General features: G+C 35.4%; 1 protein-coding gene across 1 annotated transcript in view; it reads left to right on the forward strand.

The window, feature by feature from the left end:
• The window catches only part of LOC127875342 (cleavage and polyadenylation specificity factor subunit 2-like), a 229,497-nt gene extending 203,395 nt beyond the window's left edge, over positions 1 to 26,102 (forward strand). The window contains exons 16-21 of the mRNA XM_052420339.1: positions 5,643 to 5,785; positions 13,401 to 13,541; positions 14,325 to 14,478; positions 17,274 to 17,335; positions 22,161 to 22,295; positions 25,370 to 26,102. Coding sequence (XP_052276299.1) covers positions 5,643 to 5,785; positions 13,401 to 13,541; positions 14,325 to 14,478; positions 17,274 to 17,335; positions 22,161 to 22,295; positions 25,370 to 25,462 — 728 coding nt within the window. The 3' untranslated portion in view covers positions 25,463 to 26,102. The remainder of the gene's footprint in view (positions 1 to 5,642; positions 5,786 to 13,400; positions 13,542 to 14,324; positions 14,479 to 17,273; positions 17,336 to 22,160; positions 22,296 to 25,369) is intronic.
• Positions 26,103 to 26,372: the final 270 nt, after the last annotated feature.

Below are 26,372 nucleotides of genomic sequence, written 5' to 3' on the forward strand. Positions count from 1 at the left end.
GCTGTCTTGTAAACATGACATGTCAAAAAATAGCTCAAGGCATTGTGGCAGAATTAAAAAGTATAGAAAGCTGATCTACCATTTTATAACAAGTGTTAAACAAATTGACTTATATATTTATGTTTGGTTTAACAACTTAATATCTCATCACATAAAGGGTGAAACAACATTTATAGTCAACTATGGAAATGTAAATGTCAACCTGGAGAAATGCCTGGGCTTACTATATTTTTTCGTCCTCTATCCAGTATGATATTTATATCTTTCTTAAATGTCAATAACTATTGCCACTATAAACAGTCCATGGTAAATATACCACTATAGTCAAATTGTTATTGTCACTGATTACCCTTAAAGATCATCAATTCTCTTCAGTTCTGGTATTCTTCATAAGCAGATTAGGTGACAAATTGAATTCTTTGAATTTATCATTGCTATATCCCAGTTAATTGACAGCTGCAGAGCAGTTGAGTATATACTTGTAAAATTTGTCCTTGTGGATGATAAATTACAGCATACCGTAATTACTCTAAAATAATTATTTTTTCCGTGTCCGAAAATTTAGATACAAAAAATATTCCAAAATTGCAGGTGTCTAAAATTTAGAGACAAAATTGAGGATGTCTGAAATTAAAACTATATTGAAAGAAATGCAATAAATCAATGAAAAATAATTTTATTGTGATTAACTCTTTCTGAGTTTTCTTCTTAAAAAAATTAATTGAACTTCACAGCTTTGCTTACTCTTGCCTGAAATGATGTTGGGTGGAATCCATTATTTTCTACCAATATAGACCGTTCCATAATCGATAAATTGACCGCCGCCATATTGTCAGTCACGTGACTGTCCGCCATTACACTGCTGCTAACTGGTGCGAGACTGCGATTCCAAAAGCCAAAAACGTAGAGAATACCCGCTTAACCGTTGTCGGATAAATAAATTACTTAATGAATTAATGTGAGGCGATTATCACATTTTTGTTGTTTAAATGATTGTTTGAAGTTGAGATTGATTGTTACAAATAAAATGTTTAAAATGCTTTCGTGTATTTGTGTTTTTTTTATATTTGTAATCAAGTGGTAATCATCGGCGAAAATTTGCCGGTTCAGTCGCTCATACTATGTCTTTGATTAGACTTGTTACTGTTAACGTTTCACAAACAATTCACGCATGTATTGTTGTGTTGATTTTAATAGCCGCAACATCAAGCAATTTATATTTTAATTAATACTTATTAAAGATTCTCGCGCAATTAATTACCGCTAATTGTTTGTAATTGGTCTCATGTGGTAAAAATCTACATTCCAAAATCATAACATATTATATTAAGTATGATATTTTTGATACGCCTTCCTTTATTTTTCTTGTTCTAACTGATATCAAAGATAAAAAATTGTGGTTTGGATTTATATTTAATTTTTTTAGATGGAATTTTGTCACGTTAAAAAAACGAGCTTTTTATCATGAGAGAGTGATATTGATCTTGACGATATTTTATGTGATTATTCGGAAGATGAAGAGAATGTGATCTATGTGATATATCAATATTTTCATCTGTGAATCATTTAACAGCTATAAAGCTAAAAAATGTATTTTACAGGTCTTTGAAGTAACGCAAAACATATGGATAACGACACCAAATGTTTAGTCAATTAATCCACACAAAAAAACTCCGAAAAAAACACCTAAATAATATTTCAAAAATATATTATTAAGCCCCAAACGTATTTATTAATACATTTATTTGCAACTTTAAAAACGCGGCATAAGCATCAAATTAAAGATTATCTGAAGACTGAAAGGCCGACAATTTGACACAACAAAGAGCTCTATGCATAAGCCGTAATATTTTTTGCAGAAAAGCTTCAATAAATTACAATAGTAATACATCTAATTATAAAAATATAATTATGAATGGCATGAGTACGTTAGTGTGATAAACACGTGAGTAATAGAAAGTATAAGGGGTGCATTGAAAATAAACGTACTACAAAGCCCTATTAAAAGCGAAGTGCATGACAGTATTAACATGTAATTTTAATTTGATGGGTTTTGTACAGAGAATGACGCTATTGAGGAATATTAACATACAACTGAAAAACACAACTTTACATGATGCAATTTGAACTGTGTATTCATGTATATTGAAAACTCGTTACTAGTGAGTATGAGTGGCAAATATCTAACATTTTAACACACATATATATATATTAATATTTTTTTTAAACATTATTTACCCCCGTTCGTGTCAAATGTAATTTCTTGTTTTATGATGTCGTTCGTGCATTGCTGTAACATTAAATCTTCATACGAAATGACGTAGTTTTAATTAACCGATACCCGCTAAATACGCTAAATGTTATATTTTTAGGTAAATTTTATAATTATCAAATTCTTTTTTTCATAAATTAAACCAGGGATTAAACGGGCTAGTATCTTTACGGTGTACAATTTCTGATATTCTATATTGGACATAACTTTTAATTTGTACAATATGTAACATATCTAATGAACGCAACTGTTAAGTATGTCGGAGGTAAAATATTAAACCAAATGACTGCTTAATACTACCAGAAAGAGAAGACATGCTGGCATCATCAATTGTGTTTAATGACCCGACTGTCATCTGCCACCCAGTGTGGTTTATGACACCCCGGGATGACGCCATGTTGTTAGTTAAGTCTGGATAATATCTGATCAAAACGAGATAATCGGATTATGCAGAACAAACGGGCAATTCAACACTGGAATGCAAAGGATTACGCGATTTTAAGATTGATGCATATAATCAAATGATAAATATTGCATTTAGTTTAATTAAATGTTTTTTTTTTAATGTGTCAACGTGTTTATTTTCCTAGACAAATACCTAAAAAATGCACGTTTTTCAAACATTTTTCTGTTATAACACTAACTTAACATCTCCTCTAGCAGAAAAACTTTATTTCAAACAATTTGCATGACAAACAAACAAGTTTTACAAAAAGAAAGAAATTCACCCGTTGAATAATCGGTGCTCTCTTATATATGTTACCAGTTGTTTGGCAGTAGTGTAATGGCGGACGCGGAGAGTATTCAGGGGAGATAATTGGGTAATTACTAAATTATGGAACGGTCTATACCCGGTTATTTAGCCAATTATGCGAATGTAATGGTCAATCGCCCTTAGGCCCACGATTTTTAACCAGGTTTTCCGAAGGAAAAAACTGGTTATTAGATTGGCGAATGCGGGCGGGCTGGCTGGCGGGCTGGCTGGCTGGCGGGCTGGCGGAATAAGCTTGTCCGGGCCATAACTATGTCGTTCATTGTCAGATTTTATAATCATTTGGCACATTTGTTCACCATCATTGGACGGTGTGTCGCGCGAAATAATTACGTCGATATCTCCAAGGTCAAGGTCACACTTTGAGTTCAAAGGTCAAAAATGGCCATAAATGAGCTTGTCCGAGCCATAACTATGTCGTTCATCGTCAGATTTTAAAATCATTTGGCACATTTGTTCACCATCATTGGACGGTGTGTCGCGCGAAATAATTACGTCGATATCTCCAAGGTCAAGGTCACACTTTGAGTTCAAAGGTCAAAAATGGCCATAAATGAGCTTGTCCTGGCCATAACTATGTCATTCATTGTGAGATTTTAAAATCATTTGGCACATTTGTTCACCATCATGGGACGGTGTGTCCCACGAAAGAATCACGTCAATATCTCCAATGTCAAGGTCGCCACGACTAAAAATAGATTTAAAAAAAAAAAAAACTTACAAAGGGGGTTAATTTTTTTTGGTCATTTCAAAAGTTCAGTTTGAGTTTTCTCCCTTTATCAGATTTTTTTTTCACAATGAAAACCTGGTTTTGTGACAATTTTGTCCCTTGTTTAAAATTATTTTTAAGTGTCCGAAAACTAAGAGTAATTTTGGTAATTCTTTTAAAATAATTCCAATTTCAATTATTTCAGTAATTTTATTACAATATTTCCAATGTCCTTTATTTCAGTAATCCTATAACAACATTTAAATGACCTTTAATATTTCATTAATTCTATAACAACATTTAGAATGTCCTTTATTTCAGTAACACAATTACAACATTTCACATGTATTTTTTGTATTATTTACATTTCAGGAACATACTGTTAGTAGATGTATATTTGTTGAGAACTTAATATTTATTAGTGTCTTATATTTTGTAAGATCTTTGATAAGATTGGGATCCAGTGACGTCTTAACTTGAAATACATTAGTTGTATACAGGAATATGAGTTGTGTCATACGAAAATGTGTTTGATACCAAATGCAGCCAGCGTAGCTCCAGTACCAGTCAAGAGCTGCTCTGTCTGGAAATGAGGCCACGAAACCATAATCTATATATGGATAGTGCAGCTCCAGCATCAATCACGAGCCTCACTTTCCACTGATGAGACTACCGCTACAAAACCATACTTAACTTCTAGCTGACAGGGTAGCTCCTAGCTATATGGCATAGGACACATTTACACTGATGAGACTACCGGTACAAAACCATACTTAACTTATAGCTGAAAGGGTAGCTCCTAGCTATATGGCATAGGACACATTTACACTGATGAGACTACCGGTACATTACCATACTTAACTTATAGCTGACAGGGTTGCTCCTAGCTATATGGCATAGGACACATTTACACTGATGAGACTACCGGTACAAAACCATACTTAACTTATAGCTGACAGGGTAGCTCCTAGCTATACGGCATAGGACACATTTTCGCATGATGCAACAGACATTCATTTTTACCCGTGTTTACAGGTCTCATGACTCTGTATTCTAAATAGGTGAGCCCTTAACAGGAAAATGTTATCAATAGTTTATTTTAAGGTTGTGTACTAAGACTAAATAAACTCAATTAGCACCATATAAGGTGTTCACTGCAGGATGGTCACTGCAGATGGTTCCTGACTTAGAAAACAAGGAAGAAAGCGCATGTCTGGAAATGGCACAAACATTGTCATAACAAACCCTAAAACTTTAAGATTAAACATGAAATCTGGATTTTAAATCAATAATTTGACAACAAATAATATAAGTAACATTTCTGGTATCAGTATTAAAAACATTAACTTTAGGGATGTGGTATTTTGGAGTAACTCTTTAGGTTACTCTGTTTACTGGTTGGTGGTTTTGTCAGTATTAAATGCTATAAGTTTGAGCAAACGAATTCCACACTTCTCTCTATTTCATCACCATAAAGGTAGATGTGCAAGAACATTTGTGTCACGTTTTAAGAAAACTGGGCATAATGCATGTGTGTAAAGTGTCTAACACAGGCTAATTAGGGACGACACTTTTCGCCTAAACTAGATTTTTGCTAAGAAGAGACTTTCTCTAAACAGAAAATACCATAAAAGTGGAAAGTGTCGTCCCTGATTAGCCTGTACAGATTGCACAGGCTAATCTGGGACGACACTTAACGCACATGCATTAAGCCTAGTTTTCTCAGAACACGACTCATTTGTCATCCCCAATGTAATTCCTTAGTTATTTTCCCTTGAACACGGCTGACAAAGCAATGCTATAGCGTATGAGTTACGTCTGTGACAAAGCTGTTGTATGTGGCTGCCCAGTCAATAGAAATTCTTTCAACATGTGCCCAATGTTTTCAGATGTGTCAGAGGTCCCAACAAAATGCATCGCAGTGACTGTGACTCTGGACATCAATGCCAGCATTCAGTACATCGACTTCGAGGGACGGACGGACGGAGAGTCCATGAGGAAGATACTTAGCCAGATAAAGCCTCGACAGCTGGTATGGAATCATGTTGCTGATTGTTTTCCATATGCTAATCTTAACCCATTTATGCCTAATAGACTCTCCCATCCTTCTAAATTGGATCAATTTATTTCCAAAATAAGGGATGTCTATAATATTTATTTCTATATTTAGAATATTTCTTACAGAAATTCCTTTAAGCAAACAGCGCAGACCCTGATGAGACACCGCATCATGCGGCGTCTCATCTGGGTCTACGCTGTTTGCCAAGGCCTTTTTTCTAGACGCTAGGCATAAATGGGTTAAATAAAACAGCCAGTTTCTAGTAAAACCTGGATTAATGCATGTATGTTACGTATTGTCCCAGGTTAGCCTTTGCACTTTCCGCTTAAATTGAGTTTTTCATGTTAAGGAATTCTATTCTAATAAAATTCAGTCTAGGTGGAAAGTACCATCCCAGATAAGCCTGTTAACCCTTTGCATGCTGGGAAATTTGTCTTCTGCTAAAATGTTGTCTGCTGAATTTCTAAAATTAGCATTTTCTTCGATTTTTTTCAAAGAATACTATCAGAATAGCAAACAGTTTGGATCCTGATGAGATGCCACATTCTGTGGCGTCTCATCTGGATCCAAACTGTTTGCAAAGGCCTTCAAAATTCGGTTCCCGCACTGAAAGGGTTAAGACAGCACAGACTTATCTGTCATGACACTTACACAGATATGCATCAAGTCAAGTTTTTCAGATCGCAGCTTATTTGTTAACATCTAAAATAGTCTTATTTTCCTTTTCACTGATTGAATAATTTAGCGTATATACCGTTTGTATTTGTTAAACACATTTAAAATCATGATTTATGAGATTGTCTACTTGGAAAAATTAGGTCAGCAAAAAAGTGGAGAAAAATCTCTTGGACAGAATCTTAATTTTCACATTGTTCAAATTTCAAAAATGATTCTTATTCTGTGTACCAAGTCCTAATAAAGTAGTCTCCAGAGACTCATTAAACTATGTGGAAATCCTGAGGAACACTTTATTTGTCAAGTACATTCTTGAAAGGGTGACATTTTCTATGTTGCTCAGCAAGGTGTTAATGGAATTTCACAGCCATTTTGCTAATGAAACCTGGTTGTTTTAACACTAAATGGATGTTTCTCAATTTGATAAGCATTTTAGACATTGGTTCGCTTGTCACATGGGTACGGTGCTTGCCAACATTGGATTGGGCAGATCTTAAAAAGCAAAATGTTTTTTTCTTTAGAAGATATTTATATTGTTTATAAGTTGTTAACATGTAATTATGTCATTTAATTGCAAAAATAAATCTGGATATAAATAAATCCTAATAAATTCTAAAAAATAATTTTGTGAAACAGTTAAATGCAATTATTCTTTGAAATGCACACATGACAGTCAAGAAAGCAGGGTTACCACAAAGGAGGGTCTCTGCCTCTCTGTTTGAAATTTCAAAAGCTATCAACAACAAAGAGTTAGAGGGGGGGGGGGGTGAAAACAACAAAATTGTGTGTCCCTAAATGAACAACAATGTCAAATGTTTCCTTAATATAATTCAGTATAAAAAAAGCAACAAGATTTTTTTATTAAAACTTTTTGTTAGCTCACCTGATTGCTCAGGTGAGCTTTTGTGACAGGTCTTTGTCTGTCGTATGTCCGTCCGTCCGTTAACATTTGCTCGTTAACACTCTAGAGGCCGCATTTCTTGTCCCATCTTCATGAAACTTGGTCAAAATGTTTGTTTTAATGATATCTTGGTTGAGTTTAAAAGTGGTTCCGATCCGTTGAAAAACATGGCCGCCAGTGGGCCAGGCAGTTTTCCTTATTTGGCTATAGAGAAACCTTGTAAACACTTTAGAAGTCACATTTTTTAGCCAATCATTATGAAAGTTGGTCAAAACATTGGTTCAATTGATGTCTTGGAAGAGTTAGAAAATGGTCTAGATCGGTGAAAACACATGGCCGCCAGTGGGCGGGGCATTTTTCTCTATATGTATATAGTGGCAGTTTTCCCTATTTGGCTATAGAGAAACCTTGTAAACACTCTAGAAGTCACAATTTTTGCCCAATTATCATGAAAGTTGGTCAAAACATTGGGTTTATTGATACCTCGGACGAGTTTGAAAATGGTTGGGATTGGTGAAAAAACATGGCCGCCAGTGGGCAGGGCATTTTTGTCTATATGTATTTAGTGAAAACATGTGAACACAGTAGAAGTCACATTTTTGGTCCAATTTTCATAAAATTTGCACAGAACATTTGTTTTCTTGATACGAGAGTTGAGTTAAAAAATGGTTCCGGTCAGTTGAATAACATGGCTGCTGGGAGGGGGGCAGTTTTCTCATTATGCCCCCCCCCCCCCTTTCAAAGAAGAGGGGGTATATTGTTTTGCTCATGTCGGTCCGTCCGTCCACCAGATTGTTTCCAGATGATAACTCAAGAGTGCTTATGCAAAGGATCATGAAACTTCATAGGTACATTGATCATGACTCGCAGATGACCCCTGTTGATTTTCAGGTCACTAGTTCAAAGGTCAAGGTCAGGATGACCCGAAATAGTAAAATGGTTTCTGGATGATAACTCAAGAACACTTATGCCTAGGATTATGAAACTTCATAGATACATTGATCATGACTCGCAGATGACCCCTATTGATTTTCAGGTCACTAGATCAAAGGTCAAGGTCACAGTGACCCAAAGCAGTAAAATGGTTTCCGGATGATAACTCAAGAACGCTTATGCCTAGGATCATGAAACTTCATAGATACATTGATCATGACTCGCAGATTACCCCTATTGATTTTCAGGTCACTAGGTCAAAGGTCAAGGTCATGATGACCCGAAATAGTAAAATGGTTTCCAAGTGATAACTCAAGAACGCTTAGGCTTAGGATCATGAAACTTCATAGGTACATTGATCATAACTCCTAGATGACCCCTATTGATTTTCAGGTCACTAGGTCAAAGGTCAAGGTCACGATGACCCGAAATAGTAAAATGGTGTCCGGAAGATAACTCAAGAACGCTTAGGCCTAGGATCATGAAACTTCATAGGTACATTGATCATGACTCGTAGATGACCCCTATTGATTTTCAGGTCACTAGGTCAAGGTCACAGTGACTTGAAATAGTAAAATGGTTTCCAGATGATAACTCAAGAACACTTATGCCTAGGATCATGAAACTTTATAGGTACAATGATCATGACTCGCAGATGACCCCTATTGATTTTCAGGTCACTAGGTCAAAGGTCAAGGTCACTGTGACCTGAAATAGTAAAATGGTTTCTGGATGATAACTCAAGAACGCTTATGCCTAGGTTCATGAAACTTCATAGTTATATTGATCATGACTCGCAGATGACCCCTGTCACTAGGTCAAAGGTCAAGGTCACAGTGCCAAAAAACGTATTCACACAATGGCTGTCAAGGTCACGGTGACTCAACTTAGAAAAATGATTTCCGGATGATAACTCAAGAATGCTTACGCCTAGGATCATGAAACTTTATAGGTACATTGATCATGACTCCCAGATTAAATAATGATGAAACTTGACCGGGAATTATTATTGTTTGTCTGGACAATATCTAGGTCAAGTTGGACATTTTGTAAAGATTGAATGAACCGACTCCTCTCAGGTGAACGAACTAGGGCCATCTTGGCCCTCTTGTTTGGTTTCTTTCCATATGTTTTGCTAAGGCAAACTTGGTTTAATACCTCCAAAATCAGGTAATAATTATCTGAAATAAAGCAATACAGTCAATAATAGTTTCAGTGGTTCTGTAATTGGAATACTTTATGGTGTTGGTAATGTATTAATGGTTTTTTAGTGCCAAAGGCAATAATAAATGATGGGTTTTCAAGTGTTAATCTAAAATCCTGATCAGGCATTGTCATTATAAAATAGTTTAATGACCAAAGGTATTTGTTTTCCATCAGATTTTGTATTATTTCATGAAAGATTTGGCCAGGAAAGCGTGGGTTATATTGGTTTCCAATTTCGTTTCTGTCATTCTGGCAGAAAATTTTAATAAAGGCCTTTTGTCAATTGGCATTTTGGAGCATGAAAAAATAATGATTATCAACATTGTGACTAGATACTGAGTGGGTGTTTTCAGGGTGAATATTTGATTAGGTTCCATTCTTAATAAAAAAATATTCAAAAACACAATGAGTAAAGCAGTGTCGACAGACCGTTTATCAGTTTGGTACATGTCAGACGGACGTCATCCTAAGCTGGGCACGACCTAATGTGATCCAGATCGCGATTATGAAGGCTTATTTGACGCACGTCAAAAGCTGTGAAGAGAACACCGTTACGGACATAAATACTTGTTTGATAATATTATTTTATTTTAACTTAATTTAAATGAATTTTTTTGGCGTTGTTTCATTGTATAAAGTGATCATGAGTGGCTATTACATCAATTCCAAATCGTCAGTGACTATCAGAACATTAAGTGCGTAACGGTGTAAATACACATTTAATTACGTTTTACAACTTTAAGAATTTCTATAAAATGTTTGGGTACATGTTTATATTCTAAATTCTTCTTTCATTGGACACCTTTTTGAAGAAGCACTATACAGATGACAGTAACATAGTGATATAACACATTGTATGCAAAGGCTTAACCAAACAAATATTTCAGAAAAATAGCTTGAGCTATTGATAGGAAAGTGGAGCTTTAAAAAACAGGGATGGAAATGATATTATTGGACAAATCATTCACAAAAGTTTAAGACTGTCTTTCTTGCCAGGTATTTGTTTGATGATATTTGGTAAAGACAAGTTCAAATCACTGAAGGGTGAATATTTGATTTGGTTCCATTTACTGTCCATATTCAACAATTATCTAAATGGTAGACATTAACAAAGATATATGTTTCATAATTACAATGTTTAATAATATGTAAACAATATTAGATAAGAGTTCTTAGCAGATCACACGCTTAAAGCAGTTTTGTTGAAGCAATTAACCCCCATGTATTTAAGTAACGGTGAGTTGTCCGAATTCTTAAAGGGTAATTTTCTTGATTGTTTTATAAAACAATGTCAAACGAAAAAGAAAAAAAAACAACCATATGGAGCTAAATATATTTAAACTTAACTTAAAAACAGTTACATTTAGTAGCTTCATATGCAGAATATTTATAAATGGTCAGTTATTGCTCTGTCCGTACTTATTTAAGTCGACACCGTTACTAAGAAAATTTCATCTACCCCACGGGAATGATACAGGGATACAACTTTTTCCGAAAAGTAAACATTCTTTCAACCTTTTATGTCATAATTAAGCAATGAACAGAGCGCGAAAAATGTGAAAATCATCAAAAAGCAAGGTTGTTTGAAAAGCAATCGGCGATATGAAAACGAAGTTTATTCACACCATAATGTGTGTATATATTTGTGCACACCGTAACGATATGGACTGTAACGGTGATGACATTCAGGCATTTGGTCAGAATTCCCGGATTTCATCACCGTTGCGTTCCACACCGTTACGCTGAATGAGAAACGGTGTTGACAACATCGTAACGGTGTGGAGAAATGTGACAACACCGTTACGCCGCATAAAAAAGAAGACTTTTATATACATTAAGATTAAACAAAAACTGCAAACGTGTTTTAATCAGGAAAAAAAAAATGGGAAGGAAAAAAAATTTGGGTACAAAAATAAATTTGGGTACGAAAAAAAAAAGGGGTACGAAAAATTTTGGGTAAGAAAAAAAATTGGGGTATGGGGAAGTAGTACCCGTAGGGAACTTGACCCATTCAGTGAAACTGGCAGGCGGGTTATATTCTCGATCAAATATAACAAGAAATATCTTTAAAAAATCTTAAAAAACGTTATGTTACAGTAAAACGTTTGTGGGTTATAACATTACGTTTCAGCAGATATATTCAAAACTTGACATGATCTTTATTTACACCATGCTCTTTAATTTCACATGTATATCATACCAAACTTTATATTTCGTTATTTTCTTTGCTTAGTTAATGATGTCGTACGGCAATAATTTCATGATGATTCCCGAAAGTAGGTATGAGCACATAGTCATAAGAGTACTTGAAAACGTGAGTTCGCCCATGAACACATGGTAAGGTTGACTAAATCTCCGCGATATGACCTAATATGTGTTTAAAACAGCAAACAATATCCAACAAACGAATGAATTATCAAACATAGTATGTGCACTGATGTGGCTCTGTAATTTCTGCTGGAAAAGTTTATTAAATATGCAAAATGAGAAAGCACGCATAAGAGCGAGTTTCATAGATATTATACGGCTATTATGCTGTTTATATACCATACTCGCTACAACGTTTACAAATGGCAGGTTTGAAATAATTCGTTTTCTTTACACTCATGATCGCATTAAACGTTAATAATACACGTTTTCATTCGCAATTTATTTACAGAATCACTACAAATGTCAAATACAATACAGAAAATGCATAGTTGTTTCATTGATCTATAAACATATAATGGATTGAATGTAACTGATTTAAAATTAACATTTTCAAACTATTATTAAATCTTTTTCCCAGAATGTGCTGTGCTATTTATAGCTGAGCTTCCTATACATTTATCAATGATAATCAGCGAGGTATGCCAATAAGAAATATCGAGCTATCTCAATCAGACTGGCTCGGTCTTTTACATAGGTCGCCATTGTGAAGAATGTTTTAATGATATGATAACTTAGACGAGCTGCTTTGCAGCATCGTCAAAAATGTTGAGAAGAGCCACCTTTTGACACAGTAGGCATTAGGTACCACACGTTTATTTCACTTTATCATTATTTACCATATTAGACAGCCCTTGGTGAAGTGAACATTTTACTGTGAAATTTTGACAAAAGCCCAGTTCCACATTAAATGCGACCCAAACCTTTATTTTTTAATTTGTTCTCCAATGAAAGGCATCCAAATAATGAAGGCAGATATACAATATAGGAAAGAATCACAATTTTAACAAATATTTACGATTGATAGATTGTTTTTATACCAGCAGATAAAAGGTACTCTTTAGAAATAGGCACTACTTTTAAATAAACAATAAAGGAACAATGCTTGAGTGGAATTTAACCAGTAAGAAGGCCAGGTTAAAGTTACATTTCACCATAATTGCCTTTTTGTAGTGTGTTTAGTGACAGTGAATGTTTGCCAAGGACAGTTTGTTTGGTATTTAGCCCCCTGGGACGATGAGACTGGGAATGTTTTAAGATGGCAGCCACTCTAGTATCAAAATTGATTTTGAGTGCTAAATATAAAATAGCATACAATTTTGCATTATCACATCAAATAGCAGTGTTTATAAAGTATACAAATATGGAAAAATTGCATAAATGTATTTGGTTACATTTGAAAACATATCCATCTGTAGTTTTGGTTTTTATGGGTTTGCTTTTGATTCGAAATGTTTGCAAACGGACCATTCAGTAACGAATGTTTTCAAATGTTTTTGAGCGTTTGCCTTTACGGAACATTTTACTGAGACAGCTCTTTCAAAACTTAACAAACCAAGTCTTAAGCTAAATTTCACCATATTTTTTTCTCTGAGACAGGCCTTGAACAACTTCAACAAACCAAGTTGTAGGTTGCATTTCACTATGATTTACGCATAATAACAGGTACTGATTCATGGGACAGAGGAGGCTACGGACTCACTGGCAGACTACTGTCGCTCCACGGCGGGCCTTGTACAGGGTTCTGTATTCACACCAAGCATCGGTGAGGTCATCGACGCTACCACTGAGTCTCACATCTATCAGGTAGGGAGTAGTCATGGTGATTGCTAGTTTTCCATCCATATGGTCCAAGCTCTGAAAAATGGGGCTTAATCCATGTGCAGAAAGTGTTGTCCCAGATTATCCTGTTCAGTTCCCAAAGGCTTAACCCTTTAAGCGCTGGAACCGAATTTTGAAGGCCTTTGCAAACAGAACGTGACGTCTCATCAGGATCCAAACTGTTTGCTATTCTGATAGTATTGTTTAAAAAAAAGAAGAAAATGCTAATTTTCGAAATTCAGCAGAAGACATTTTAGCAGACGACAAATTTCCCAGCATGCAAAGGGTTAACAGGGATGGCACCATCCACCTTAACTGGACTTTTGTTTAACAAACTTTCTTAAAATGAAGAATTCCATAAAAGCGAAAAATGTCATCCTTGATTAGCCTTACACTTTAGGCACATGCATGGGCACCTTTTCCCTGAGCTCAACTCATGTAACTATTGTCTTACAAAATCTGTAGATGTTGGTAGACGTGGACTCGCTGAGGATTGGGTAGTTTAAACCTTGATGCTGTTCCAACAGACAAATCATAAAGACGATATAAAGTAATGTGACTGCAAAGATTATAAAAAATTCCTTAAAAAATATATAACCACTTCATAACTTTCAATTCCAGTATTGATAGGCAGTACATTTACCCTCCATACATTTATCTGGAAAGTTACAGAAAGTTCATTTTGCCCCACAACTTAAGGAGGGACTACATTCATGTAGTAATCAAATATTTCTCACCAGCACCAATGTCTGTCTGAATCCCTCTCAGGTGAAGCTCAAGGATTACTTGGTCTCGGCGCTTGAGTTTGCCAAGGCGCGCGACGCTGAGCTGGCGTGGATTGACGGCTGTATCAAATTCACTGATGTGGACGCTGACATCAATGTGCAAACAGATGACATGGACGATGAGATCAAACCTTCAGGTAAGATTTTTGTCAGTACTCACGACTTTGAAATTTACCTGTTGCAGTTTGTCACGTAAAAATTGTATTAGCCAATTTCCAGTTGGATGTTAGAGGTCAATAATAGCCTATTCTGGCAGGATCAAATCATATTACTTTAAATGATGTCATACAAATGTTAGACAAACAAAAAGGTGGAGTAAAGCTATCAATGTATCCTTGAATATTAGAAGACCCTTTAATAAAACTTATATTTCAGAGAAATTCGCAATAAAAGTTTAGAAGATTTGTTTTGAGTTATAACTGGGAATTATGCTTGCAACAAAGCTTTTTTACATACATTGAAGATTTCTTTGATGATTTCTGTGAGCCACACTTTCAGTTCACCCAGATTACCTGACCTTGATCTACTTTTGGTCATAGCCCAAATCTGTCATAATCTGGTCATAATTGTTGCTTAACCCTAATTAAGGGTTTGATTAACTTCAATACTACTCTCTTAAAAGCTGATACTTCTTTCCAATATTCAGCACACTAACATCACTTGACCTCACAATATTCAACACACTAACATCACTTCACCTCACAATATTCAGCACACTAACATCACTTGACCTCACAATATTCAGCACACTAACATCACTTGACCTCACATTATTCAGCATACTAACATCACTTGACCTCACAATATTCAGCACACTAACATCACTTGACCTCACAATATTCAGCACACTAACATCACTTGACCTCACAATATTCAGCACACTAACATCACTTGACCTCACAATATTCAGCACACTTACATCACTTGACCTCACAATATTCAGCACACTAACATCACTTGACCTCACAATATTCAGCACAATAACATCACTTGACCTCACAATATTCAGCACACTAACATCACTTGACCTCACATTATTCAGCATACTAACATCACTTGACCTCACAATATTCAGCAAACTAACATCACTTGACCTCACAATATTCAGCACACTAACATCACTTGACCTCACAATATTCAGCACACTAACATCACTTGACCTCACAATATTCAGCACACTTACATCACTTGACCTCACAATATTCAGCACACTAACATCACTTGACCTCACAATATTCAGCACACTAACATCACTTGACCTCACAATATTCAGCACACTAACATCACTTGACCTCACATTATTCAGCACACTAACATCACTTGACCTCACAATATTCAGCACACTAACATCACTTGACCTCACAATATTCAGCACAATAACATCACTTGACCTCACAATATTCAGCACACTAACATCACTTGACCTCACAATATTCAGCACGCTAACATCACTTGACCTCACAATATTCAGCACACTAACATCACTTGACCTCATTTTGACTTAGACATCTAACTAATTTTAGACATAATTGATACATGTATTATCCAATAGAATGATACTAACAAGGCTTTCACAGCAGGCATCAGCGTTTTATTTATCTTATTTAAAAGTTGAATCATTTAAAACCGTATCATTATCTATTTTATTTATTCAATCAATTTATGTCCTAAAATCGTGTGCAGCTGTAAAATGAAATTGCATACAAGTTAAAAAATAAACAGATGTTCTAAGAAGAATAATAGTTTATTATTCTGAAATGATGGTATCCAAGTATTTAAACATGGAATGTGTGTGCTGCAATATTTGAGATGATGGCTGTGTTATGTATGTGCTGCAATAGTTGCAATGATGATTATGTAATGTGTGTGCTGCAATATTTGAGATGATGGTTATGTAATGTGAGTGCTGCAATATTTGAGATGATGGTTATGTCATGTGTGCCCTGCAATATTTGAGATGATGATTATATCATGTGTGTGCTGCAATATTTGAGATGATGATTATGTCATGTGTATGCTGCAATATTTGAGATGATGGTTGTGTCATGTGTGTGCTGCAATATTTGAGATGATGGCTGTGTTATGTATGTGCTGCAATAGTTGAGATGATGATTATATCATGTGTGTGCTGCAATATTTGAGATGATGGTTATGTCATGTGTGCGCTACAATATTTGAGATGATGGTTGTGTTATGTGCACTGCAATATTTGAGATGATGGTTATGTTATGTATGTGCTGCAATATTTGAGATGATGATTATATCATGTGTGTGCTGCAATATTTGAGATGATGGTTGTGTCATGTGTGTGCTGCAATATTTGAGATGATGGTTGTGTTATGTGTGTGCTGCAATAGTTGAGATGATGATTATATCATGTGTGTGCTGCAATATTTGAGATGATGGTTATGTCATGTGTGTGCTGCAATATTTGATATGATGATTATGTAATGTGCGTTCTGCAATATTTGAGATGATGGTTATGTAATGTGTGTGCTGCAATATTTGAGATGATGGTTGTGGCATGTGCACTGCAATATTTGAGATGATGGTTATGTAATGTGTGTGCTGCAATATTTGAGATGATGATTTTGTAATGTGTGTGCTGCAATATTTGATATGATGATTATGTAATGTGTGCGCTGCAATATTTAAGATGATGATTATGTTATGTGTGTGCTGCAATATTTGAGATGATGGTTGTGTCATGTGCACTGCAATATTTGAGATGATGATTATGTCATGTGCGCTGCAATATTTAAGATGATGATTATGTCATGTGTGTGCTGCAATATTTGAGATGATGATTATGTCATGTGCGCTGCAATATTTGAGATGATGATTGTGTAATGTGTGCGCTACAATATTTGAGATGATGATTGTGTAATGTGTGCACTACAATATTTGAGATAATGATTGTGTTGTATTTCAGTGGTGAGAGGGCAGGCAGGTTTGGAGAAAGTGCCATGCCTAGAAGCACTGCCCCAAACTCAGGTGAGCTGTTGAGTCTCGTTCTTAGAAAAGTGAGCGTAATGCATGTGCTTGAAGAGTTGTCACAGATTGGCCACTGCAGTCCGCACAGGCTAATCGTGGAATGCACTTTTGGCTTAAACTTGATTTTCACAAAGAGACTTCCTTTAAATGGAAAATATTATAAAAGTGGAAAGTGTCGTCCTGACTAGCCTTTGCAGACTGCACAATCTAATTTGGGATGACACATTTTGCATTTGCACTAAGCCCAGTTTTCATAGAACAAGTACACTCAATTATACTTGTTAATGTTTAACCTCTGTGAAGATATATCATGAAATTGTTTCTGTGGCTATTGTGCCCCTACATAACAAGTTGTGCAGTCATCAGTCACTTGTGTAATTGTGTACGCTTAGTACTGGTAAATCGAGAATACTAATGTCTAAAGTGAAGTTTATTTTGCGAGGCTTGGCGAGTGGTTCAGATTTTTGGGCAGAGTAAAATAAACTTCGCTTTATTCGGCACAAACCTAGTATTCGATTTATCCCATCAATTTTCTTAGTTGTAAAGTATTTCTTTAAAAATAGAATAGGAAAATAAACTACACAGAAAATCCCAAAGTTATTTTAAGCAAACATTGTTTTATTATTTTGTTTGTGCTGAGCCTAATATATTACAAAAAGATCGGGAACTAACTTGTTTTTCTGTTTATCATACCTCTATGTCCCCGATTTTAAAGAAATAATGAAAAAAATACTAAAAAACTGCATCTTTATCGAGAAAGAATATGACTTTTTTCTTTTGACGTTTTTATAATGATGTCGTGAGTACGTGCACTTAATATTTGTTAATAATGTTTTTTTTTGCTTTTTGTGTTGCATTTTGTGTTTAAAATATAAATTTTATCTTGGTATCAAATTGTTTGTTTTGTTGAATCTGATTCGATTTTACTAAAAATAATTACTTAATAGTTCATTCCGAGTAATATGACCATCCTCTGCTTCGCATGACAGCTATATTTCAGCATTGCCGAAATAAAGGAAAATATATTCCACAGTGGTTTATTTCGACAATTCACGTCTGATGATGGGATAAAAAGGGATCATGTGCTAAGATTGCCTAGGAAATGTGTTGATATATTTTTTCTGCTGTGATATGATCGCTGTACTGTAAAAAGCTGAGTAGCCATGCCTTCATTCTCATTTGCGCAGTCTGGTCAGCAGCTAGACTGTCCACTGATGAGACCAGGAAACCTTGTGTGACCTCATAGCAGACAGGTAGCTCTTGACCAGACGGTGCCTCTATGTACAGCCACATATGTCATAAGACCCATTTTCGCATGATGAAGCTCATATTGTCTAGTTCAGATATCACATTGAAATGTAAACAATTTGAGTGCCAGGTAGGTGTGCTTTCAGGAGAAACCACTTTTCAACAGCATGAGGTCTTTTGTTTACATCAAGTAATTTTTTACCATCAAGTATGACCTAGCAAAAAACCTGTAACAGAAAGGATAAGGTACAGGTGATTTGTTGGTTTTGCTAATTTACCGATTTTAAGCATAAGCATTAAGAAAAAATAACATCATTTTTACCATCATGACAGGATAAAATTTTATTTCGTCCTGAATAAATAACTACACCGAGTTTAAAACTAACAACCTATTTTAAAGAAATAATTTTTTTAATAAACCACTGGAAAGAATATAATTCATATTAGGTAACATTTACATTTTGCATCCTTCACAAAATGATTAATAAAAAAATATATAATATCTACATCATTATTATATTGCTGGTTTTCTAAAAGCCATCTACTAAGTGAACTATAGCCATGTACATATGATGTGAAATCATAGTGTTCTTAAAGTAATGTACTAATGAAAAAAAAAACAGCAAATAATTGTACTAACAGGTTCAACTCCAATCCTTTGTATGCTATAATTTGTTTGTTTGTGTAAGAGATGCTGTTTTTGGAAAGTAATTCTTGGCAAATAAGCAACGTGTTCCAAGATAAGATATCTGTTAACAGAACTCCCATGTTTACTTGAAACCTTTCCTTAGTCTATACATAAAATTTTAGAACATCAATTCTAATCATTCCTACACGCTACTTTTTATACGCCCGTATAAAATACGGGACGTATTATGTGAAACCCCTTGGCGGGCGGGCGGCGGGCGGAAGGCATCACTTTGTCCGGACTCTAATTCAAATTGTATTCATCCGATCTTCACCAAACTTGGTCAGCAGTTGCATCTAGTTGATATCTAGGCAAAGTTCGAATATGGGTCATGCCGGGTCAAAAACTAGGTCATAGGGTCAATAAGTGCATTTTCAAAGGGGCCACTTTGTCCGGACTCTATTTCAAATTGTATTCATCCGATCTTCACCAAACTTGGTCAGCAGTTGCATCTAGTTGATATATAGGCCAAGTTCGAATATGGGTCATGCCGGGTCAAAAACTAGGTCATAGGGTCAATTAGTGCATTTTCAACGGCGCCACTTTCTCCGGACTCTAATTCAAATTGTATTCATCCGATCTTCACCAAACTTGGTCAGTAGTTGCATCTAGTTGATATCTAGGTCAAGTCCGAATATGGGTCATGCTGGGTCAAAAACTAGGTCAAAGGGTCAATTAGTGCATTTTACTTTGTCCGGACTCTAATTCAAATTGTATAAATCTTATCTTCACCAAACTTGGTCAGTAGTTGCATCTAGTTGATATCTAGGCCAAGTTCGAATATGGGTCATGCCAGGTAAAAAACTAGGTCATAGGGTCAATTAGTCCATTTTCAACAGCGCCACTTTGTCCGGACTCTTATTCAAATTGTATTCATCCGATCTTTACCAAACTTGGTCAGTAGTTGCATCTAGTTGATATCTAGGTCAAGTTCGAATATGGGTCATGTCGGGTCAAGAACTAGGTCATAGGGTCAATTAGTGCATTTTCAACGGCGCCACTTTGTCCGGACTCTAATTCAAATTGTATTCATCCGAAACTTTTAAACAACTTTTTATCCTGCGTCAAAGTGGTATGGGGGTATAAGTCACATTCAGTGACAAAGCTCTAGTTCAAGTTGAATTCACCAAACTTGGTCAGAGGTAGTATATAGATTATATATCAGTCAGGTCTGATTGGAGACATGCAACCGATTAACACATGCAATATTTTTTTTGCTTATTTCCAAAACAAACACATCAATCATCAGTGTATCATCTCCAATGGCACACGAATCGGGCGTATATTGCTCCGTCATGCGGCGCTCTTGTTTATTTTGCTCATTGCTTATGCTACAGACACTTATTCCAAGTGATGGTTTTAAGATTTAATTTTTTGCCCATCATCCCTTTTTAGAAAATCAGGAATGTCAAATACACATTATGATTCCTTAACCTTTTCCATTTGTCTTTTTGGCAATGTTTTATACAGACAATTGTCTTTCATAGTTTCCAATTTATTTACGTGAAAAGTATAGTACTTCTTAAAAATTACTATTCTTCTAATAAACACGATGATAAAAATGTACATTTTTTTTATTTCAAAAGTAGGGCCAGTTTGTAGTGAGAGAGGAATGTTTTGAGAAAGTATACATATTTATGAATGGTTCAATGCTTTAAACTACGATTTACAATATACCCGTAAGCAACATCATACCAAATGGTCTACAAAGATTAAAAGAGTATGGTTTTCCCCATAATTGCCTATGAACCGTAAAGCTCTACCATAGAATAATTTCGCCTTTTCCTGTTTTAATAATTTGCTTATTCCTTGCTTGGTAAACCGGAAGTTATTTGATATAGAATATCGTACAATTATTAAATTTCTGCAGCTAAAAGTAAGCATTTTGGTCACGATAATGGTTATATTGTATTCAAGGCTCCACCAACTTGTTACTGATGTTCAATATTACGGTCATTAAGAGATGTTATGTCAGACATTAATTGTCATTTACTTCCCTATTAATTCAGAAGGACTCAACTTAAAGGTTATTCACTGCAGTGTAGCTGAAAATAAGAGGAATTTAATTGCAAACATTTTCCAGAGATAGCGAAATTATTAAGTTTGTTTTCATCTTGAAAAGTTCTAAATTGATTCAGAAAATGAACTGAAATTTGCATTTAAACAGTATCTTGCAGTTGACATTTTAATAAGGTCCTTAACTAAATTTGTGTTTTCTTATTTTTAACAGAATGAAGTCAATGACCTAAAAAACCTGACAGACTGGATTTTAATTTTTCTATTTACTTATTTAAGACCTGTAAAAAGATTGAAAAGCTTTAATAATAAAAAAAGTTCTTTTAAATTTTGAAAGTTATTTGCCTATACAACTGCTTAAAGACTGAATTTGATGTTGAAATTGTTCACTCCCTGCTTTGTTGTCAATTAACAGTTTACATACTAACCATACTATGTATAAATGTCAGAATGAAAATATTTTGTTACCATTGACAGATCATACATGAACCAACTAGAAACAGAGAAAAGACTGGAAAACATTTAGGAAATTCAAATAGGAGCTAAATTAATTAGGCCTATTGCCCATATGTATTAATCTCCTTAAAACAATTGAAGGAAATTCCTTAAACTTATCAAAATGCTACTGGCTATTTCAAGTCTCTGAATTCGCCTTTTTTACATTAAAATGTTTTTAATTAAAAAAAACTGCTAAACAATTAATACTTTATCTTGCTCTACACAGAAATCTTTGACTTTTGCATGGAAAGTTTTCCCAAAGTTTTCACTTTATTTTAACTTAACTTACAATTTCACTTGGGAAACCTGTGAATACGAGCGCAGGGTTCATCCTATAAAACTACCAAACAATTATGTTAGCTCCTCTGTCTGCAGGTTCCTGGTCACATGGCTGTGTACATCAATGAGCCCAAACTCAGCGACTTCAAGATGGTCCTACTGCAGGAGGGGATACAGGCGGAGTTCAGTGCAGGCGCACTTGTGTGCAACGATACCATCGCAGTAAGAAGGGTAAGCTGCCAAATATGAATTTTTCCTTGGAAAATGTTGGGTTGATATAAGTATATAATGAGTGAAAGGTTACAGTCGCCTCCTTTCTTTATCCAATATTGTAGACAAAACATAATGGTAAAGACTGAATATTGCAGTTTGAAAGTTTGGACGTTTATGATGGGTGTGTTTCTGAATTTAATGACAAGTGACATAAAACAAGAATATGAAACGAACTACTTCAACTAACTCTTTCAGTGCTGGAACCGAATTTTGAAGGCCTTTGCAAACAATTTGGATCCAGATGAGACGCCACAGAATGTGGCGTCTCATCTGGATCCAAACTGTTTGCTATTCTAATAGTATTCTTTGAAAAAAATCGAAGAAAATGCTAATTTTAGAAATTCAGCAGACAACATTTTAGCAGACGACAAATTTCCCAGCATGCAAAGGGTTAAATGCTCATTGATATTGGTGCTGTGAAATCTGAGGTAATCGTATGGCGATGTAAATGAGACTGGTCCAAGCCCTCTGTGATGACAGTCACATGTACCTGAAGAATGCTTTTGACTATGAATATCGGTGAATTTAACTGATAGTGGTCTTGCAGTAGGATTCTGGTGTAGGGATTGGAATGTCCCTGGTTCAACTCCTGCTCAGGGCACTGTTTTTTCTGAGCAAAGATTAATCCCACGCTCCTCCCCACACGGGTAAACATGGGTACCTATGAGGGAGATAAGCCAATGTACAGTGACTGCGTACTGCACAGAGTGTTAACGGACAACTTATATATCAGTGAATTGGGGGCTAATGTGAAAGGCGGCAGACAATGCACACATCATCATAGCAGACTATAAAACCCACCTTTAACCTTTTTAGCTCACCTGATTGCTCAGGTGAGCTTTTGTGAATGGTCTTTGTCCGTCGTCTGTCCGTCCGTCTGTCCATCCGTCTGTCCGTCCACATTTGTTTGTAAACACTCTAGAGGCCACATTTATTGTCCGATCTTCATGAAACTTAGTCAGAAGCTTTGTCCCAATGAAATCTCGGTTGAGTTCGAAACAGGGTGGTGCCGGGTCAAAAACTAGGTCACTAGGTCAAAAAAAAGAAAAAACTTGTAAACACTGTAGAAGTCACATTTCATGCCCAATCTTCATGTAACTTTGTCAGAATGTTTGTCTTAATAATATGTTGGTTGAGTTCAAAAGTGGTTCCGGTCCGTTCAAAAACATGGCCGCCAGTGGGCAGAGCAGTTTTCCTTATTTGGCTAGAGAGAAACCTTGTAAACACTCTAGAAGTCACAACTTTTGTCCAATCATCATGAAAGTTGGTCAAAACATTGGTTTTATTGATATCTCGGACGAGTTTGAAAATGGTCCAGATCGGTGAAAAAACATGGCCGCCAGTGGGTGGGGCATTTTTCTGTATATGTATATAGTGAAAACATGTGAACATTCTAGATGTCACATTTTTGGCCCAATTTTCATGAAATTTGGTCCGAACAATTGTTTCCTTGATATGAGAGTAGAGTTCGAAAATGGTTCCGGTTAGTTCAATAACATGGCTGCCAGGGGGGGGGGGGGCAGTTTTCCTTATTTGGCTAAAGAGAAACATTGTAAACACTCTAGAAGTCAGAATTTTTGCCCAATCATCATGAACGTTGGTCAAAACATTGGTTTTTTGATATCTCGGACGAGTTCGAAAATGGTCCAGACCGGTGAAAAAACATGGCAACCAGTGGGCGGGGCATTTTTCTGTATATGTATATAGTGAAAACATGTGAACACTCTAGAAGTCACTTTTTTGGCCCTATTTTCATGAAATTTGGTCAGAATATTTGTTTCCTTGATATGAGAGTTGAGTTCGAAAATGGTTCTGGTCAGTTGAATAACATGGCTGCCAGGGGGGGGGGGGGGGGCAGTTTTCTTTATTTGGCTATAGAGAAACCTTGTAAACACTCTAGAAGTCAGAATTTTTGCCCAATCATCATGAACGTTGGTCAAAACATTGGTTTTATTGATATCTCGGACGAGTTCGAAAATGGTCCAGATGGGTGAAAAAACATGGTCGCCAGTGGGTGGGGCATTTTTCTCTATATGTATATAGTGAAAACATGTGAACACTAGAAGTCACATTTTGGCCTAATTTTCATGAAATTTGGTCAGAAAATTTGTTTCTTTGATATGAGAGTTGAGTTGGAAAATGGTTCCGGTCAGTTGAATAACATGGCCGGCGGGGGGGGGGGGCAGTTTTCTTATATTTATATAAAAGCTTGTGAACACTCTAGAAGTCTTATTTTTTGCCCAATCATCATGAAACTTGGTGAAAAGATTGGCTTTATATATATCACATAATTTATGCCATAATTATTGCCCTTAGATTGTCCAAATTTTCATTATATTTTACAAAATCCTTGTCAACACTCTAGAGGTCACAATTTTGTTTCAGATTTTATGAATCTTGGTCATAATATTTATTTTTGTAAGCAAAGTTTGATGTTTGGTAAGGGGGGTAAACTGAAAATATAAGCCACCAGGTCAAATCTTACAAAAACAAAATCACTCCATATGCCAGAGTTTTGGTTCAATAATGATGAAACTTGACCAGGATGTTTGTCTGGACAATATCTAGGTCAAGTTTGACGTTTGGTTAAGATTGAATGAACTGACTCCTCTCAGGTGAGCGAACTAGGGCCATCTTGGCCCTCTTATTTTATTAGTGCCTAACCAAAATCAATTAAATGTGAAAAATATAAGCATTTGGTTATATGTTGGCCTTACAAGAATGCTGAGACTTTATTAGTTGACGAAAAGGTGGGCTTTTAAAAGCATGTTTCTTGTTTACATGGCTGGCAGGAGTTTAACTCAACTAGGCTTGGTTACTTAAGTCCTTCACATGTTTAAAATCTGTGTTTGATTTCAAGTAACTTATTCAAAGATACAATACTACACTACCAGTGGATATTTGATTACTTTTCTTAGACTTCATGTAGATTTTATGCTTGTACTTAAATTTCAGCTCTTGATTTTTTCTTAGGTTACAAGAAAAGATTCCTTTTTCATTACTATATTATAAACGCTTAAAATATGTTTCAGAATGAGGCTGGACGTATGCAGCTAGAGGGCGCAATTTCAAAAGACTATTTCAAAGTTCGAGATCTGTTGTATAAGCAGTATGCCATCGTGTGATGGGGGACCAAATAACTAGCCATTGCTGACCCCCAGCAGTTCAAGCTCACCTTGAGGATCTTGCTTTTTTCGATGTTCACAAATTAATGGATTGTTTAAAAGTTTACCTATTAAAAGTAACATATTAAGTTTTACAACTAATTGTTGAAGGACATCTTGTGGGTTTCAAAAACAACTTTTAAAAGGACACTTTCTTTAAGTGTTAATGTACCTGTAAATTAGTATGTAATGCGATGCTGTACATTATTGGTTTTCCTCATTTATCTTTTAAGAATATAACTGAGGACTTTATTATAAAATTAATGTATTATTGTTTTTAGAATTTCAGTTTGACTACTATAAACAGACTCTTGATAAAGTACTTGAAATTGCAACTATCAGACTTGATCATTCAAAGGGGTGTTAAGCAGATCAGCAAAATGACAATAATAAAAAATGGAAAAAATCGAAAAAGATGTTGACATTTTTTATTTTTTTTTAAAGTAAAATAACAATGATGACAATGAAAATTATTTAAATATAATTTTGTATATGGAAAGTCAATCAAAATATATACAATTATAAAGGGTGGGCAGTGTTTTCCACTGATGATTTTGTGACCTATGTTTAAATGCAGTTAAAAGAAATATTAACAATTTTTCTTGCTGTTATAATTATTTTATATTAATAGAATGTTAAAACAAGAGCACCGCCTTGCGGGTGCAGACCGCTCATCTATTTTCTTTTTAAAGGTGAAGGGACTCGCATTTTCAATCACAAAGAAGGGAGGAGTGGAGTGAAGAGGGGTGTATAGTGTGGGGTTGTGGACATTTATTACATTATCTTCCAAAAAAGCGAATCGGGGGGGGGGGGGTTTGGGTGCAATGGTTGGACGGTATTTCAAACATAACCGTTTTTAAAAAAAAATGGG

This window comes from Dreissena polymorpha, chromosome 3 (genome assembly GCF_020536995.1).
Source record: "Dreissena polymorpha isolate Duluth1 chromosome 3, UMN_Dpol_1.0, whole genome shotgun sequence".
In the NCBI taxonomy this organism is placed as follows: Eukaryota; Metazoa; Mollusca; class Bivalvia; order Myida; family Dreissenidae; genus Dreissena; species Dreissena polymorpha.